General features: G+C 39.8%; 1 protein-coding gene across 6 annotated transcripts in view; it reads left to right on the forward strand.

Annotated features, from left to right (window-relative positions):
• LOC106641846 (TOX high mobility group box family member 4-B) overlaps positions 1-15793 on the forward strand; it is a 273663-nt gene extending 257870 nt beyond the window's left edge. For 5 of the 6 annotated variants that reach the window (XM_089596112.1, XM_089596113.1, XM_014356395.2 and 2 more), the window contains 5 exons: positions 683-818; positions 7410-7922; positions 10086-10175; positions 12234-12508; positions 12604-15793. In XM_089596112.1, coding sequence (XP_089452238.1) covers positions 683-818; positions 7410-7922; positions 10086-10175; positions 12234-12508; positions 12604-12670 — 1081 coding nt within the window. In that variant the 3' untranslated portion in view covers positions 12671-15793. The remainder of the gene's footprint in view (positions 1-682; positions 819-7409; positions 7923-10085; positions 10176-12233; positions 12509-12603) is intronic. The other variant, XM_089596114.1, reaches the window with a different exon arrangement.
• Positions 15794-18547: the final 2754 nt, after the last annotated feature.

Consider the following 18547-nt stretch of genomic DNA (forward strand, 5'->3'; position numbering starts at 1 on the left):
CTTGGACGAAATGTCCTTTCGAGCAACTTGACCTTCTCCTTCTTTCGTGCGCGTTTTCATTTCTTTCTTTGACTTCAATTAAGGCTCCTTAAAAAAACACAATTAGTGCACAATTATTAATATTTCTTTTGCTCTCTCTTTTTTCAACCCCCGTGCCTTTTTTTTCCATTTCTCAATTTTCAGCGAGTGGTACGTGAAAAGGCAACCCGAAGTGGAAGAGAAAAAGCCGTAGGGCTGAGAGACTTTTTAATTTGCGTCATTCAAAGTTGGCTTAACGAACGTATTTTTTTTTCCCCCAATTTGTATCTAACGATATTTCCCGCACTCCGTCGAGTAGAAGATGAAAGACTCAATTGTGTTTGGATTTGCAAAAATAAACGGCCAAACTTTTTCCTAATTGACTTAATTAAACGATTGAAAGGCCAACTCTCCACTATGTTTATGAATAAATAAAAAAAACCTGATGCCTCCGAGTGTAGTGTTTGTCATTTAATTTAACGCAAAGTGTTGGGCAGTAAAACAACGTCACTGGCGTTTTGCAGCGCGCTAATTGAAAGTGGGGGGGGAAAAAATGTCCATACCAAAAGCATCTCTCTTTCCCACGCATTTCCATAAAAACTAGCATTGTTGCGCGATGACAAAAACACGTCGTTACATGTATCTGCGTTCTCTCGAATTTCAGGCCAGTATCGGCGTACGCGCTCTTCTTCAGGGATACCCAAGCAGCCATCAAAAGTCAAAACTCGAACGCCAGCTTCGGCGAAGTTTCGAAGATCGTCGCCTCGATGTGGGACGCCCTCGATACGGAGCACAAGGACGTGAGTACACACTTACATTTCACATCATCCTATGTATATATAATATATGCCCTCGATATTTTTTACTTTTCCATATACCCTTCCCACAAACACACGTACAATGTACGGACAGGTGCACTTGATTTTATTGAGCTATCTTTTATTTAACATTTGATGAGCAGCAGTTGCCTCGTAGACTATATCGTCCTAGCCCATTGACGGTCGATCGATTACTCATTCGAAGGGCCGGTACGGTAAATCGTCTTGCTGAAGAAAGAGATCGATGGTACGCGAGCTCGTTATGGAACAAAGAGAACGGCACTTTGGGAGTATCATTGATACGCATAGGTCATTCGGAAAGAAAGCAATAATCATGTAACGATACATTTCTCTGTTGCGTCGATAATGAATCACGACTTGTGCAACAAGTGTTGAAGTATTTTTAAATTAAACAAAAAAAAGAAACAGCATCCCCCTATCTTTGTTACTCATCGGGCAACGGTACAACAGTCTCGCGGATTACTCACGCACGTTATTTGTTTAAAAGTCACACAAGGCCAACGCTCCCCGTGCACTCGCGTGACGCGAGTAATTTTCACAATATATATGCATGTTTACAAATAAGTATGAACTTCGATAGCCCCTGTACTCAACGTAAACTTATACATACCCGCGTAAATTCCTCCTTTCAACTTCCTCTCGCGTATCGTTTCATCCGGCTCGTGTTTATGTAATATCGCGCAAAGTGCTCCTTAACTATCGTTTGCCTGATAAGTACACACACCGAATCGAGTGTTGAAGGCATATTCCCCCAAAGCCGGTGTTTGAGTTGGCTTTTTAAACGCAAGCGTTTTTTCTTTCGCGCAGGTCTTCTTTTATTCCAATATAGAGTAAACATAATAGGTGTTTGCCGGTAAGGCAGGGGAGAGATGGTCATTAGCTTGCCTCATTCCCGCGCAGAGGGGCCGATTTTTGTCCCGCCGTCGATTACGCGTAACAAAAAAACGACCTCTGGATCGCGATAGAACGCGATATTACGCGTCATGTGTATTTGATGGCTGATTTACTTCTCCGGTCTCGAGAGATGGAGTGCCACGAACATTCGTCTGAAAATTCAAAGGCCCTGTCTCGGTTAGCTTTCCGCCACCGCGTCTGGGAAATCATGGAATTTCGAATATAACCACCTCGCCTTCCTCGTCCCCTTTTTTATGTACTTTATGTATACGTTCAAAAGTTATTTGACGTGATTTATAATATGTACTGTAATGTTGTTCACAACTTACAGTGTTGAAAGGTCGTCAGAGTAGATAAACTCCACTTACGATTTTTCTTCCCATTTTTCAATACCTCGTTCACGTCCCTTTTTCATCATCCCCTTGCAGTATTTTTCAACATTTCCATTTTAATTAAATTACATAACGCGAACGAGGAGCCTTAAACGATCATATCGGAGCAGTTACTTTCGCGATTGTATCCTTCGTTAAAAGTAATGCTTTTATGGAGTACTTGCGTCGTTTCGTTGTTAGTTGGGATGAATATCTAATTAAAAACGTATAATGTTGAAAAATAAACGTAATAGAAAGAAAGGAAGGAAGGATGTGTAGCGTGCATTTTTCATGAGTGGCAAAGTGCCGTAGCGCTGACGTAATTAATCAGAGGAAACGAGAGTCCCTTTTGAATAACGAAACTGCAACGGTGCACTGCATCATCAACATACATAACAGGGGATTAGGGAAAAGATCAATCTGACTTATCCTTGGGAAGATCGAGGAAAATGTTTAAATTGAGTTACATTCGGCATTACGAGAATGGAAAATCATTTTAGACCCGACCGATATCGCGTTACAGTTTCGAACTTGGCAGATGTCACTCTCGCTGTACATGTATATATCATCATTTTGAGTGGATGAGATCATTTTGCGTTTTCTTTTTTTTTTTTCAAATTCACAGATAGATTTAGGGTGATTGATTCAATTATCCGACAGTCCCACGGCAGCGATCTTACGCCGAGACTGACAATCCATCATGCAAATTCGATCGTCGATCCGACTCGAAAAACCCCCCCGTCCGCCCCCTCGTCTCGTTATCCATCCATATTCATTCGCCCGCATCCGAACATCGGTGATGGCATTGGAATCGTATATACACGTGTTATACACGCGTATACGTACAAATGTGGGCTCAGCGTCCGTTTATCGGCGCAGGGCAGCGCGATTATTATGTAAATAGCCGAGGCTTATCGGAGGAGGTTGCCCCTCGCTCGTACACGAATTGTTAAGTCGAGTGGGCGCGTTGTTAGACCTATCGGTAATTAGATCCGAAGTTGCGCGCTATGCTTATGGTTTTCACTCGAATGGGGTTCCTCTGGTCCGATTGACAGGGTCCCTTTGATTTTTTCCCGTATGTGGGTCTTTTTACACGCCACGTAGCTGAAATGTTGAATTTGCAATGGATTTTGCGGTGTCGAGCCAAACGTAACGGGAATAAATGCACACGATCGTCAAGTACTCATTTTTTACATACGTAAGCGATGTTAAATTGAAACAATTGTAGCTCGTGGCTTCATAAGTACTCGTCAGGTCATCGAAAAATTATTTTCGTTAAAGAGTAAAAACACGAGTCATAGGTACGTGTATTTCGTGCGCATTTGAATTTAACGAAAATTCAGCGTAGTGCTTTCAAGTGGCACTTTGTCATTCTTGATTTCTAGTCCCCCGTAATGAAGTTATTTATAAGAGCGAGACGAGCGCGAGCGAGTTAACGGGGCGACGAGAAGCGTGACAGTTTGCGGATCATGCATTTTGATCAGAGAGAGCACTAAACATCTTTCTAGACCCGAGAGTCTGGCTTCTAATCTGGTGGACCTTGATACGGTTACGGTACGTGGATGGTCCTTCTTTTTTTTTTGTTTCCTTATTTTCTTGCAGCAATAATATTTTTACTTTTTAGAATTGCAACATGTTTACCTGTTTCGTCTATAAAGTGTGATGCTGTATATAAAAATATAAAACGTCATATCATATACACATTGTAAATAAAAAAAAAGGATCTATTGCCGTAAACGCACGGGTTACATTCGAGTAATAACAAAAATACATGTGCACCAGTAGCAGCAACAGCTGTGACAATCTGCTCGCGTCGTGTGATGAAAATAGTAAGCGCGTACCCTATTTCTCCCTCGGCACTCATAAAAACATAAAAATTTTCCAACGCGCGACAATGTGCGCGAGTCCGGGACCCCATCTGTTGCCCGCATAGATGCGCGTGAAATTTGGGTAGATGTGTAAAACATCTGGTCGAGGCGTTGTTCAGAAAAATAAGCGTAGTAGATCCTCGATTTTTATAATCTCGCTCGTGTGGTGGAGTACTACCTCTCACCTCCTGAGATTTTCCTCCTCGAGCACGCGCACCCCGTCGCCCTTATTATTTCCCCCATCCCCTTTCCTTTCGCACTGCCTCGCCTCGTCGAAACGATAAATCATCGTGACAGGTGCTTAGTTTTTCATCTCCCTTTTTTGTGTTTGTCACGTGTCGATAATAAATGTAGTTGGCGCGTATACATATTTTTATGTTTGTCTGCACAGTATATTGAAAATATTCACGAAAGCCAATGTATACACCTAGTTACTTTTTTTTGTCCTCTAAGCTTGTTTTTTATTTATTTTTTCGAGTAAAGAGTCGAAAGTTTGACGTTATCGACCTTTTCCCCGGCTAGTCGCGACCCTCGAGCGTAGTGCTTTCGATACTTGGAGAAAAGGCTCGAGTTCTTCAATAAACAAAAAATTTTTCATTCCGTCAGGCGTTTTTGACAAAAAAATTGAGTGCAAAATTTTTTCAAACACTAAGAAAAAGAAAAAGCTTCGAGTGCGGTCGAGGAAAAAAAAACGAACCAACGAGACTCTCGAGTTAAAAGTACTTGCCAGTTCGAAAGGCTTTGCGAACGCATCCAATTTTAAATAATTACCTCTGTCCCTGCACCTTCCTCTTTCTCCTCTGCCTTCACTTGCCCATTCGTTGCAATTTGCGCGAACAATTTATAATTATTTCAGCAGTAACGGACACAAAGCATCGCATTCTTCCCTTCTGTCTCCCTCCTTCGCATTCTCGGCTTTTCCATCCATCGAACGCCGCGTTCGTTCCTCTCTTACGTGCAGGCTCGTGTAATTAAAGTGCCATTTGTAATTTAAATCCCGCCCAGTTTTTTCCCCCCTGCCCGTGTCATTACTCAATCGATCGTTTTTCCCGCGGTTCTTCTTCTTTTTCTTCGTTGTTTTTTTTCTCCTCCATCACTCGTAAAAGTAAGTGTACTTTTGTTTTCTCGCGCAATCGCAGAGGCACGCGGATGTAGATTGGATTTTCAAACAATTTTTACACCATTTCCTCGCCGACTCCCGAAACAGCATCTCTCTGAGGGCACGCGTACAATAAAAAAAACTCGCCACTGCAACTGCCTCGTGAAAGTTGGGTGTTACGTGGCTCGTGATTAATCGCGAAAGGGAATAAATGAGCGATGAAAGAACATTTTTCAAGAAGGTGAAATTCATGCGAAAAAACAGTCGGTCGGCTTTCGCTCTGAAACAAAAAAAAAAAAAAAAAACACATTTTTTCGGAAATACTTTTACTTTCGTTCGTACCCATGAGCTAGAAAAAACTCGAAAGGACGTCACTCGCGGTATGAATTTACCTTTCCAAGTGACGGCCATCGCGTGAGTGAGGTGCACTTTTCGATGCATTGCGAGAGAAGGAAGAAGAGACGTTCGATCGCGATAACACTCTCGAGCGAGCTCTTTTGTAATTTCACGGTCTCCCGACTTACTCCCCGTTCCCATAGGAAAGTGACGGGGCTCGATCGCGTTTTCTGGAATTGCGCAAAAGCCAAAATTAATTGCACGCGCGTCCCTCCAGCCGCGCTCGCGATTGTTCTCGGTAAAATTCATGTAATTTCTCGGCCCAACGGAGAACAAACGTACACACGTCCCGAGTGTAACCGTAACTAACGCGTCTTTCGTCACGATGCGACATTACGAAAACGTCACGTCGAATAATGCAGTTGAATCGTGTATTATACTTTTAATTAAAAGCCCTCGCTGTCTCTCCGCAGGGCGATACAAAGAGAAACTTTACATCAGGAACTATTACGTTGTATTATTATGCTTCGCTTTTAATTAAAATCCATTGAGTTGTTGTTGTCCTTCCCATTCGAGAGCAAACGAACCCTCGTTGTGCATTTTAATTCAAACAGCAACAACAATGTTGTTCGCCCAGCAGATATAGCTTTTTTTATTTTTTTTGTTTTTTGTTTTTTCGTGGGTTCCAAAAGTAATTCCAGCCACACGCCTACATGAAATAAAACAAAGCCGCATAATTGAAGGAAAAAATAAATTATTCGCGCCAAATACATTGCACATACGCACAGAAACACACAAGCTGTATGGTTGAACAGTGCGCGCGCGAGAGGAAATATATTGTACGGCACGCGCGCAGCATCAATAGAGACATTGTTCTCCATTAGGCTCCCAAAGTTGAGTGCTCGACGTTGGGTAAAGCTCCCAATTAATTTTAATGAATAAAAACACGGCCACTGTGTTTTCCATCCTCTCGCGCAAACACACACACACACACACCCGCGTCCTTTGACCCTATAATCCTCGCACGCGCTCGCTTTCTTCTGGCGCGTTTTGTTTTAACGCCTCCTCTCTTTCCCTGAGAGCTCTTTTAGCTCGTCGACAATGCAACTTGCGTTGTACCTATATATACGTTAACAATAACACTCGTACCGTACATTATGGTTGAAGCCGTTTATGTAAGTGCCACTGCACGCGTCGCTCGAGTAAACTTATATTTCTGCTCGTGAGTGAGAGCGTTCGTGGGATACTTACACATTTGGTATACTTACGTATCTGGAGAAAAGAAAAGTTGGCCGGGGCTTGAAAACATGTTTGCGCGCGCGGAGGAGGAGAATAGGCGAAAAATAGCCAGAGTGTACTTTTCGCATTTTCTCTCCCTTTTCGCGTAATGCAAATCTCACCCCCTATTTGTCCTCTCAGAAAAACATAACTTTTGGGTATTCTGTAATCGCCCATAAGATTATGAAACTGCCAAATTGCATCGAATGGAATTTTTTCATTGAAAAATTGTCAAAGACATCTAAAAAACGTCACGTGTAAGCTCAATCATGTTAAGGACTTGAGTGAAATTTACTCGATTGTGTGACCAAGTGATCATTGCCGTGATTATTACAGTTTTGACAAACAAAAAACAACAGAGTAATTAAGGTTGAGAGCTCTACTTATACATCTTCATCCGTAATTTTTCACTTCCTACCCATTAACTGTGACGTACGCGTGAGAAATTCAGCGAGAGAAATTGCCGTGCAAATGATGTATTCAAACCTCAAGTTTACGCGAAACTTCGCTTAGAAACCTTGTAGATTTCGCGTTTGAATTCCGTAGCCTCGCAAAGTCTCCTCTCCATGCCAAGCTTATGGCGCCTGTTGACATCGACAGTAATTGTACAACGCCCGTGACAAGAACTTTAATAGTTGTTACCCTAGTTTCAACCCCAAGAAACACGTGCATCATCAACCTGACCGTCGTTCTTTTACATCCACAGGTGTACAAGAAGAAGACCGAGGCCGCGAAGAAAGAGTACTTGAAGGCGTTGGCTGCCTACCGAGCCAGCCTCGTTCAAAAAGGCCACGACGAGCAGGTGCAGCATCATCAGCAGCAACAGGTCCACCAGCAGCAACAGGCTGCGGCCGCGGCCGCGGCGCATCAACAGCAGCAGCAACAACAAGCCGTTGCGGCTCAGCAGCAAGCGGCAGCTGCTGCAGCCCAACACCAACACCAACAGCAGCAACAACAGCAACAACAACAACAACAACAGCAACAACAAGCGGCTGCTGCTGCGGCGGCGGCTGCCCAGCAACAGGTGCAGTACGGTGGCTACGGCACGCCCTACGGGGCGCCTACGACGAACCCCGTCGTCTCGGCGTACCACCCGAACGCCCAGCAGGTCTACAGCCCTCAGCCACCCTCGCCTCAGCAGCAACAGCAGCAAATGGTCGCCAAGAGGTCGCCGCATCTATCGCCCAGCTCGCACATGCAGCCGAACCAGCATCAGCAGGTGAGCGCGCGGAACCGTACTTTTGCGATTTTGAGGAAGAAGAAGCTATGCAGAGCCGCGTGGGTTCTCGGTGGGAGGGAGGGAGTTGGAAAAGTTAGATTGGAAAACTTTGTATATAGACTGTAATAAATGACTCTTGCTACCTCCCACCCCGCGCCTTAACTTTTTCCCCCTTGTTTTGCAAGTTTTTACAAGAGTTTATGCGCGATTGAGCATTACTCTGCTACTGCAAGAGTTTTGCGTTTTATCACAGTGTTTGTAAACTGAGCGTCAGAGAAGAAGGGACGTCGATCGCGATCATTGAGTTACAGGTACTTGTATGTGAACCATAATTTCACAAGTTATCGGTAATTGATCGATTACTAGCGGCTGTCGACGCTTTTTTTCCATCAGGCAATACTTGTGACGCTTGGTCGTATATACGAGTAATTAATACAGGAGGTATAGGTGGTAATACCGAGCGCTCATATATAGAGGGATGAACTCACTTTGTAATGACAGTTATTAAAGTCCGGGTGATACAACGCGAGAGTTATTTCTCTTGATCTCTACAGAGAATAAAATTTTCCAGACTATTAATTTCAAGTGTGGAACCCGAGGCTCACGTAAATTAGTATAACAGAGCACAAATACACCTATACTGCACGAGCATCTTCCACTGTGCATTCGTGTACGTGTAATTGCAGTACTTATTTTACTAGGAAATAGATTGCGAGAGCTTATACGGGCCGGATTGAATTGCCAATTAGCGCGTGTAAATAGTAATTTACGGAGAACTTCATCAAACTCACCGGCTGTTGTTTTTGTTGCCCAACCAACACGTACCTATACACACGTCCAACGAAACTTTGAGATTGTACGTACTTTGCCGATGGAGCGTAAATAGATTAAAGTTTTGGAGCTGTTTTATTCCGAGGACACTCTTTCGGTTAAATATATTGCCCTCAATAACGAATTAGTCGATTAATTTGGCGTGTCGAGCTCCGGGATCGGGTGCTCGAACTATTTTGAAGCTTCAATTAAAGTTTAATTGACTTCTTTGATTAAATTGTCCTTGATTCAATTTTCATCGAGCTTAATTGAATTTCGATCAAAATTTATGCAAATTCTTCCTCATTATCGCCGTCCACGTCAAAACCAATTTAATTTCACGCGAACCTCGATAAATCGCCAATTCATAAACATATTGCAAAACTTTGAGCTCTTTATGGAAACTTCAACGCTGTTACTTTGATTAAAAAACTCACTCTTTATGCTTCTTTTGATACTTGCTTAAATTTTCTAATGGTCGATTGCTGTCAATCTTCTATTGAATTTTTTTTCACTGAACGTTTCAATAAAACTGTCGAGTCATCGTTACGGAAAACTTACATATATCAGGAGCTCTAGAGTTCACCGTCAGACACAAAGGAAATGCAAAGTCACAAAGTTGAAAATTAAAGAAAAAAAAAACTTACCTTGATTTCTCGTGTAAGTAGACTTTTTTTGTCGTTGTACAACATTATAGAAAGGCATCGATATCTCCGCATGCTTTTGCAATTGGAAATTAATACGGTAGGTAAATTTATATTCCAGTGAAAAGAAAAAAAAAAAATTGCATCTTGCAGAGAAAGAAAGAGAGATATAATCTGTCGGAGGAGAGAAGTCTCTTGAATAGCTCGTATAACTTCAGACATCTCTTGCACAATGTTTCGTAACATGAGATCGAGATATACGGTGAAATACTTATGTAAACAACGTTTTCAAATACATTTGTTGCTATCCTTTTATCTTTTCATTTCAAACAAATTTATTCATTTTTGTTTAAAGCCTTTCATGACATGAAAACGCATCTATATATATCTCGCAGGGACCGTGGACTATCTGAAAATAACTCGTAGCCATTATTTGACGTGTCTAACTTGTCGAAGCGACGAAAAGCCGTAACTTACCTCAACCAAACGACCAATTCTATCATGCACTCACTTACAAACCATTGAGATTTGCTTACCTTGTCACTTTGTTACGTATCACGCGACTTGCATTCAAATGTAAATATCCAACACACGAGACCGAAAAAACCTCTGCCTCGCTTCTTCTAATGACCGGAGTAGGTACGAGTAAAAAGAATTTTTTTGTCGAACGAAATGAAATGAATTCTAATTGAAACGTTTGAATTTCCAGAGTCTGATGGGCAACCCCATGGCACCACCTCCTCACATGACGCAGCAACACATGCAGCCGCAAGTTTCACAGCAACAGTACATGCAGCAGGTCAGTGAACCCTCTTCTTCGTCTTCTTCGTGCCGTGTATACATTATACGCGCAGCGGAGTATAGAAAATCCGGGTAGGAGGGAACCTTACAGCTGTGCGCACGCGCGCGTCTTCGTCCTTCTCGTCGTTGCCATCCGTCCGTCGTCGTCGTTTCTCGCCGTCCATGAAAATCCATCTGCTCGGCTTCCTGATGCGCCGTATACCTCGCTCTCTTTTCTTCTCTTCGCTTCGCTTCGCACGCACTACAACGCCCAAATGGCGCTCCTCTCTTTTCGACACATCTTTGGAGGCTTGTTTTAATCACCGACGTTACTTCATTCAGTGTTTTTTTTTGTGATATCAAAGTAGTTTTTTTTGTCGCTTGCCGTGCGTAAGGAGAGACGATTAATGTCGGTTTTCAAGGTCTGTTGCTTACCCATTCGTTGTACTCTCTCGAGCGTGTCTACTTTTTGGGTTAGGATTTTGAATTTTAACGGCCGAAAGAGGCGTTCGAAGAGCACTGAGGCTGCGTATACATGGAGTCTTGAACTTCCAGGACCAGCCCATAAGCCCGTGTGAGTGCGAGAAAGAGAGTAATATGTTCTTGCTTCTCATTCGCACTCACACGGGCTTATGGGCTGGTCCTGGAAGTTCAAGACTCCATGTATACGCAGCCTTTGTGGGGACGATTTTTTCCTGCCCACTCTATTGCGCTCCATGGGACTGACTGCGAGAACTTCATATATTATCCAACATGATTCCCTCGACGCTCGAGAATCACCGTGACTTAGCCATACGGGGGTGGGGGCTGAATGACCGAGTACAATAGAAATCCTCAATATCTTCCTTTTATCTGGGGACACGTTCGAAAATTACCGTTCGTCATCCGGGATCGTTCGTTCCACAAATTGCAAGGAAACTGTTACTGGATGAAGATCCAGTACTCTGTTGTTTCCACAACCCATTAAATTTACTTAACATTATTGAAACTAACGGTACTTTTCGAACGCGTCCAAAGTTTTTAATTTACAACATATACTCATTTGGAAAGTTTTAATTGATAAATCTGACCTTATCCTGCAGCTTGTACTCAACTTGAAGTACAACTTTACGGAAATGGCAAAAGCACGACATCGGTTGAACAGCTACTAGGGTTCCCGGTACTCTGAATCTTAACAGAGCCTTCTGACTTTTTGAGGAGTGTCTGCATGTTGTCGCAGTGCTACAAGCGCACGTATTGATTAATAATTACGCACTGCTGATTCTTTTATCGGGCCATAAAAGCACACGAGAATCCATTAGAAAATTAGGTTCCTGCTGCGTGCCTAAGATAATACGACCTGTAGTGTATCACAAGCAGACGCGCAATGGAAAAAATTTGAGAAACGAGTGCTTATCGAAATTTATATGAAAAAATCATATTAAACATGAAACAGTACAACCATTGAGTAGAAGCAGCTTTTTACTGCATTGTACAGTCCAATACTTTTTTTCATTTCACATTATTAAAATCGTTTCTTTTCCGCGAATGGAAAATGTACATCTCGCTTTCAAATGTCCATTTGCTCGACTTGTAACTTTCTAACACATTTGGATTGTACTTACGTACATGTACACACACGGTTTTAGTATAATTTTCATTTTCACCCTCAACACTTAACTGCGACGTTTTTCGCTAATTGCTCGCAAAAGTTTAAGCGCAAGTGCCCGATATACCTGTTAACCCTCTATATACAACGCTTTCCTTCTTATTTCGATGCGCACGGGTGCACGCTTTAATCAGTACTTACGGGTAGTTTCTCTTTTGTTTCTTTTTCAATTTCGTACGTGGATTATATACGTGGGAGAGTACGCGGTGATTACACTGCTATGAATTTCTGATGAAAGTTTCCTCAAAGTGGTAATTTTGAAAAATCTCCTTTTCTTGAACGATCCACACTGTTGTCCCTGAGGACGAATGCGCTGCGTCACAACTATCCGCGCGTAATTTGATGCGTATAGCTATCGAGTATGATTTTAGGAAAGCTTTTGTACCCTCGGACACGTATAATTAATGTGTATCATTTATTTTTGTTTAGGTACCGCAGCAGCAGGTGCCAGTCCAGCAGCAACAGCAGCAGCAGATAATGCACATGAGTCCACCGCGAGGCAACGACTCGCTCTCGAGTCCACCTCCCGTTACCAATTCGCAGGCAGCCGCTGTAGCCGCGGCGACGATGGCCCAACAACAGCAGCAGCAGCAGCAGCAGTCGGCTAATATTTGCATTCGCCACGGATGCCCCAATCCCGCCATCTCCAATACCGAGTGGGAGGACGAGTACTGCAGCAACGAGTGCGTCGTTAGCCATTGCAGGTGTGTATACATTTTTTTTCTGCGTTTAAAACGACGATTGAACCCCACTTCGTTTTGGATGGTGATTTAATGGATGATGAATTTTTGCTTTGCAGGGATGTTTTTCATAATTGGGTACCGACAAATCAGAATCCACAGCAAAACTTCTCAACAGTCAAGTAAAGACGTTAAGACGGCCAGCGAGGGAAAATGTATACCGAAACACTGAAGATTGTAACGAAAGATGATGATTTATTATGCACGAATAATGAAGGAAAAAAATCCACATGAATCGGGCTTTCGACGATTAATGCGACATGGTGAATAATAATAATAATTATAATAAAAATAATTATAATGATAATAGAAAGAAAAATAATAATGATAAGATAGATGCCGTCGTCGACTGAGATACATGAGACAAATTAAGATTTATTTGGTATGTACATAGAGAAAGAGGAAAGAAGTTGTAGAAGAGAGGTTTGATTTTTTTTTTCCTTTTTACTGGGAACGCAATTAAAACTCGTACCCTGGACTGAAATGCATCGTTGAGCAATGGAAGCGCGTTATATGAAAAAAAGTTAATAACTTTGTCAGCTTTTCTCGAAACAAGTACAAACAGTACGAGAAAAGTGTTTTAGTTTTCAATGTTTTCTTTTTGTTAACGTGAAAATAAAAGAATGGAGAAGGACAGTTACGAGATAAGATGTGAAACGACACGGACGAGAGAGATAGAGAATACGCATTATTAACTTTAGTCAAAACGACAATTTCTCATTTATATCGATTTGATACAAAAGGTGCGAACGAGGTGTCGTTATAGTTTTTAATTCGTAGATTAAATGTAAAATGAGAACATGTAGTAAACAGGAGATGCAAAAAGAGTTGAGATCCGAAAAATAGAGAGAAAGAAAAGGAAAGAAAGAGAGAGAGAGAGAGAGAGAGAGAGAGAGAGTGGCTTGAACAGTTTTGTTATTTTGTTGAACAAAACTTAAAGCGAGAAGCGTTGAAAATTCTATGTAAATAGGCAAAGTGGGCCGCACATGGGCCGGAAGCTCAGTAACTCTTTTGAAAGTGACGGATAAGATTAAAAAAACGAGTGAACCTTTAGCGACACACAATTTGTTTGTATCGTGCGTTCTCAAGCGAAGTAGTTAGGAATGCGAATCTAACAAAGATAAAAAATAATAAGAAATAAAAAAAAAATATTACGAATAGTCTCGGTGTGGACGCAGGCATCCGTCTATATGATCGAAAAATATATAGTTATAAACAAAGAGATTTAGCAGTATAAATTTTGTTCGATTTAATGTTGATCACAAAATTTTGAAGAAATATGTTTGTTCGGGATTTTGGATCTATTTATTTATTTATTGACATCGAGTGAATACTTTTCTATCACGAAATATGTTTAAATTTTTCTCTTATTTGGATCATTAATAAATTAATAGAAGAAATAAACAAAAAAAACGAATACATTGTATAACGATGAAAAAAAAAATTAAATTAAACAAAAGGACACAAATTAACGATAGATGTTAAACTTGAGGTCGATCAATGGATAAACATGTTCCTGACTGCTCTCGCCGCTCCCAACAGTGGCTCTTACAGGGGGGCTAGTATATATAAACTTATATAGACACGTTTATATATATATATATATAAATATATTTGTGTGAAGATGAAGGTAAAATAAAAAGTCGTGTAAAATAATTAATATTCCAGGCAAACAAGCGCCAACTCAGATTCCCTATCCTTGCGACCGCGTATTTTCTTCGTAAGGTTGTGTTGTTAGATCATCACTATCTCTCTCTTTTGGAAAGTGATTATTTTTCTGTAAAGGTATTACATAGTGTGCGTTTCCACAAGCTGCGCGCATGTGATGAGTTATCTTATGAATGCTTGAAGTGCCGAATAAACGACTTCTTTTTTTTTTTGTATTACTATTATTTTTAATTATCCATATTATTTTAATGAATTTTTTAAATTGTAATGTTCAATCGACCTGATAATTTCGTTGCCAGTTCCTGAGTGCCAATGACTGTTCATTTTTGTTCACGTTTATGGATTTAATTTAGTGATGGCTCCAACATTTCCAAGACATTGATATATTTATAAATTTTGGCACATGAATATTTTTAAATATCATTTTTGTTTCAAATTTAATATAAAAATATGTTGTTTTACCTATATTTAACTGTAATGATCGTTATGTCAATCAACGTAACAGGTCGAAAGAGATAAATAAAAATATTGGCGTTTTTATTTTTAGTATTTTTACTAGTTTACTGTGCGTATTTTTTTGTTATTATACCAAGAGATGAGTGAAACAGTGTTTTTTTTAAATTGTAATACGACACTCGCGCGTACGTAACGCTGATTCTCTTGTCTTTTAAATTATTAAGTTTCTTAATGAAAATAAAATTTTTACATTTTTGCCCCTCTACTTTTTTTGTATATACATAAAAAAAATATTTTATAGACCTAAGAAACAGAATATAGTCGATAACTATTACTGTATAATACTATTATTATATAAAAAAATGGAGTTCAGCAAATTTGCTTGAGCACAATCAAATTAAAAAATGGTATTATTTGAATCCTCTTATAAAAACCTTGTTCTCTTGTTATGGTAAAATAATTTTTCTATGATCTAGCAAGCAAATTTCGCAGAGCTCTCATGAAGTGTCCAATCGAACATCGCGACTGGCAAGTATATATTATTGATTATTGGATACAGACTTGACGGAAAACGTTAAATATAAGTGGAAAAAAAAAATTTAAGACTCCGAAAAGAAACAAAATCCCGTTTTTGATGACAATTATCTATTATAAATGCTGCAGATGTTTCAACGCTGAAAAAACGGTTTATACCGAGTTTTAAGGAGAGAACGACGACGGAGCAAGGGAAAGATGAAAAATAAAATTGTTCTTATGACCTTGCAAGGCTCCTTTGTTTTTTTCGTCTAATGTACGCGCGCGTGTCTTTGGATATTATATGCATGACGTTGGATGCAAAAACTCCGACGAAAAAGCGATGATAATGCAGAGGAAAAGCCGATTAGCGCGACAACAATTATACGTGCATTCTTTAAGGATATACACATACGATAGAGGATGTAAAAACAAAAAAAAAAAGAAACAAACAAACAAGTAAATCTAGCAAGTATCAAACGTATATTAGTAGCACTATCACTACACATCCAAAAGCTAAATATATGATGGTGATTTGCAATGATTTGAGTTCGTTTTTATTGTTTTCTGTACAAAGACTTCAAAAATATAATTAAACGATTTCAGTCTCAATATTCTGAGTTTATTTATTTTGTAACACTCCAAACCTTTTCGTACCAGGGCCAGAAAGTGGAGCTATATCACTGACCGCGTTGGATTACCATCTTAGCCAAAGGCGAGATTTGAAAAATTAATTATGGAAATTTTTACCAATAATGAATGGACACCATCGTTTTAAGATCTTTAAGATTAAAACGAAAAAATTATTTATACGTAAAAATCCTGCAAGCTTCAATACCAGCATCTCATAAGTATATTTTGGTAGCTTACGTTTACAAAATAACTCAATTTATTAAGCGACTCGGAGCAATCACATCGGAGTTACCACAAGCTCACTCGCCAGCACCCATTCTCCGAGTACTTAAGTCCGAGTTGATTCATGAAAGAAAGCGCTTTGATTGGCTGAAACAGTAAGTAATAACTCCAGTGGGTTTGATAAGGTTCGTTTCGATACTAGATCGTAATCTTTGATTGATCAATAAACTAGGCGGGCTATGGCACGTATCCTTGTAAGATCACAACTCGGAGCGAGAACGGGTGTTCGCACAAGATCTCGAGTTAACTCCCATCTAATCGGAGTCGTTTCGAGAAAGACAATGAGTTTACGGTGGAAGATTCATCTGTAGAAACAAAATTTTACGTTTTTGCTACGTGAAGTGCCATTGTAAATCTACTCGATGTAACGTATTTTGGAATCCGCGTGAGAATATACTTTTATATGACGTTCCGACGTATTAGCACAATCGATATCGCTATCCTTATACATTGTGGTGAACATTAAATTTGAAGCTCACAGAGTAAACTTTTGCGTTTCAATCATGACGAAAGTAAGTTAGTTGTAGCCAGAAACTTGGTAAGATTTTGTAGCCTTTGCTGACTTGGCAGTTTGCAGTTTTGCAGACTTGGTTATAAAATATATTTTAGGAGCTTTTTCTTTTTTTTTGTTATTAGGTCTGGAGGTGGATTCGTTCGATATTTTTGTGTCTTTACTGATATTTCTTCAAAGCTGTGTTCAAGAAGTGATTAGGTGCGCCAACGTCGTTGATGGTTTCGGTGGAGCTCTTCCGCAGGAATTTTTTAATAATAAGATCTGAGCTCTCGATATTGACCTTATTGAAGTGACATGGATAAACTTTTTAATAGCGAAAAAGCAACATAAAGCTCATCTTCTTGTTGAGGGATTTGATAACAGTGCCAAGTATCTTGCTAATTGGTGAACGAGATTCCTTGCTGACTTTTGGGGCGTCATTTTCGAGGACAACATTTGTCTAACTACTGCTCAAGTTTACCTTAGTTCAAAAGAAAAAAAAATTATTAGTGTAGGTAAGTTAGTGATTCCTAGAGTGTCACTATATAACGTATGCAATAAACATAAAATGGGACCAGTGGTACTTCTTTTCGCTCTCAGGATCATCCACGGATACTTATTTATGTCACTCGCACGACCGCCTTTTCATCGCAGCGCAAGTGGTAGCAACTATATCAGGGGCCCTATCCTCCGAGCGTGTTGATCATCGTAGGAATCATTACTCTAAACAAATAAACCGTATTATTCTAAAAACAAAAATTACTAATAAGATGTATATGTATTTAATAAAAAGCTACATTGAATCAAGAAAGATCGATTTTTAGCATGAAAATCGGTTAAGTATAAGCGTTGAAGTTAAAACTCGTCACAAATGATGAGAGTCGCATTTTATCGGTTTTTATAGGTTCTTCACGGTAAAACGTTTCCAGAACGTCTCGAATGAAACATCGAGTCACTAAGCGTATTAGGAAAGCATAACGATAGTGGAGGTGCACGGCCATCACGCAGAAGAGGAAGTAACGTTTCTGATGATACTTTTTTTTTCTCTCGCACGATAAATTTTATATACTTAAATATCGCATTAACTTTCAAACTATATATCTTATTTAATTACAATTCTATTATTTATAAACATTTGTACAATCAACACAAAGCATTCAAAAGAGCTTCTATATCAGTCTTTATGCTTACAATATCCTATGGTCAGCTTTATCGGTTTCTATTGTAATTCCACACGTGGAAATTAACACTTGTTTTATAATATTTTTTTTTAAAGTGGTTGAAACATGACTTGAGAAATTTTTTATTCTTTCATAAATGTTTATAATCATTTCTTGTGTATTGAGCGGTCACCCATCCAAGTACCTATTAACCGCGCCAAAGGCAGCTTAACCTTGGAGATCGACGGAACTGAAACTCTACCGTTGCGCCACTGCGACCACTATATTTAAAGCGTTTTTTTTTATTTTTTATTAATGCTTTCTCTGATTTACTACAAAATCAATATAGCTATTACCCCTAAGGGCTTACAAAGGAATGATAATACATATCACAATAAAATAAAAACAATACATTATCATAGGTAATTTTAAATGGACAGATTGTTCCCTTTGAGAAAATCTGTTTAATAATGTTCTCCGCAGAGTACAGAGCCGTAAGTCCAATACTTAATAGTCTTCTTAAGAACTTGGTTCTTTTTAGAGCATAAACAGGGCAGTCTCAAAGAAACCAATTCTTTGCAGTGATTCACCTAAATTATAGTGATTTTCTCTCACTCGATTGACAGTAGTAACAACATAACGATCAATTATTAGTCTGTGATACCAGGGTTTAATTTGTTGCTGGTAATATTTTTGAAAATAGAGATTGCCTTTAAATTGCGACTGCCCTGTTGTACTATTTCTAGTGCTGTTAATCAATTTCTTATAATAAAATTCTCTAAAGTCTGTATACGGGAC

Source organism: Copidosoma floridanum, unplaced genomic scaffold (assembly GCF_036245765.1).
Source record: "Copidosoma floridanum isolate Cflo_tuat_1 unplaced genomic scaffold, Cflo_Japanese_pri ptg000029l, whole genome shotgun sequence".
NCBI classification, from domain to species: domain Eukaryota; kingdom Metazoa; phylum Arthropoda; class Insecta; order Hymenoptera; family Encyrtidae; genus Copidosoma; species Copidosoma floridanum.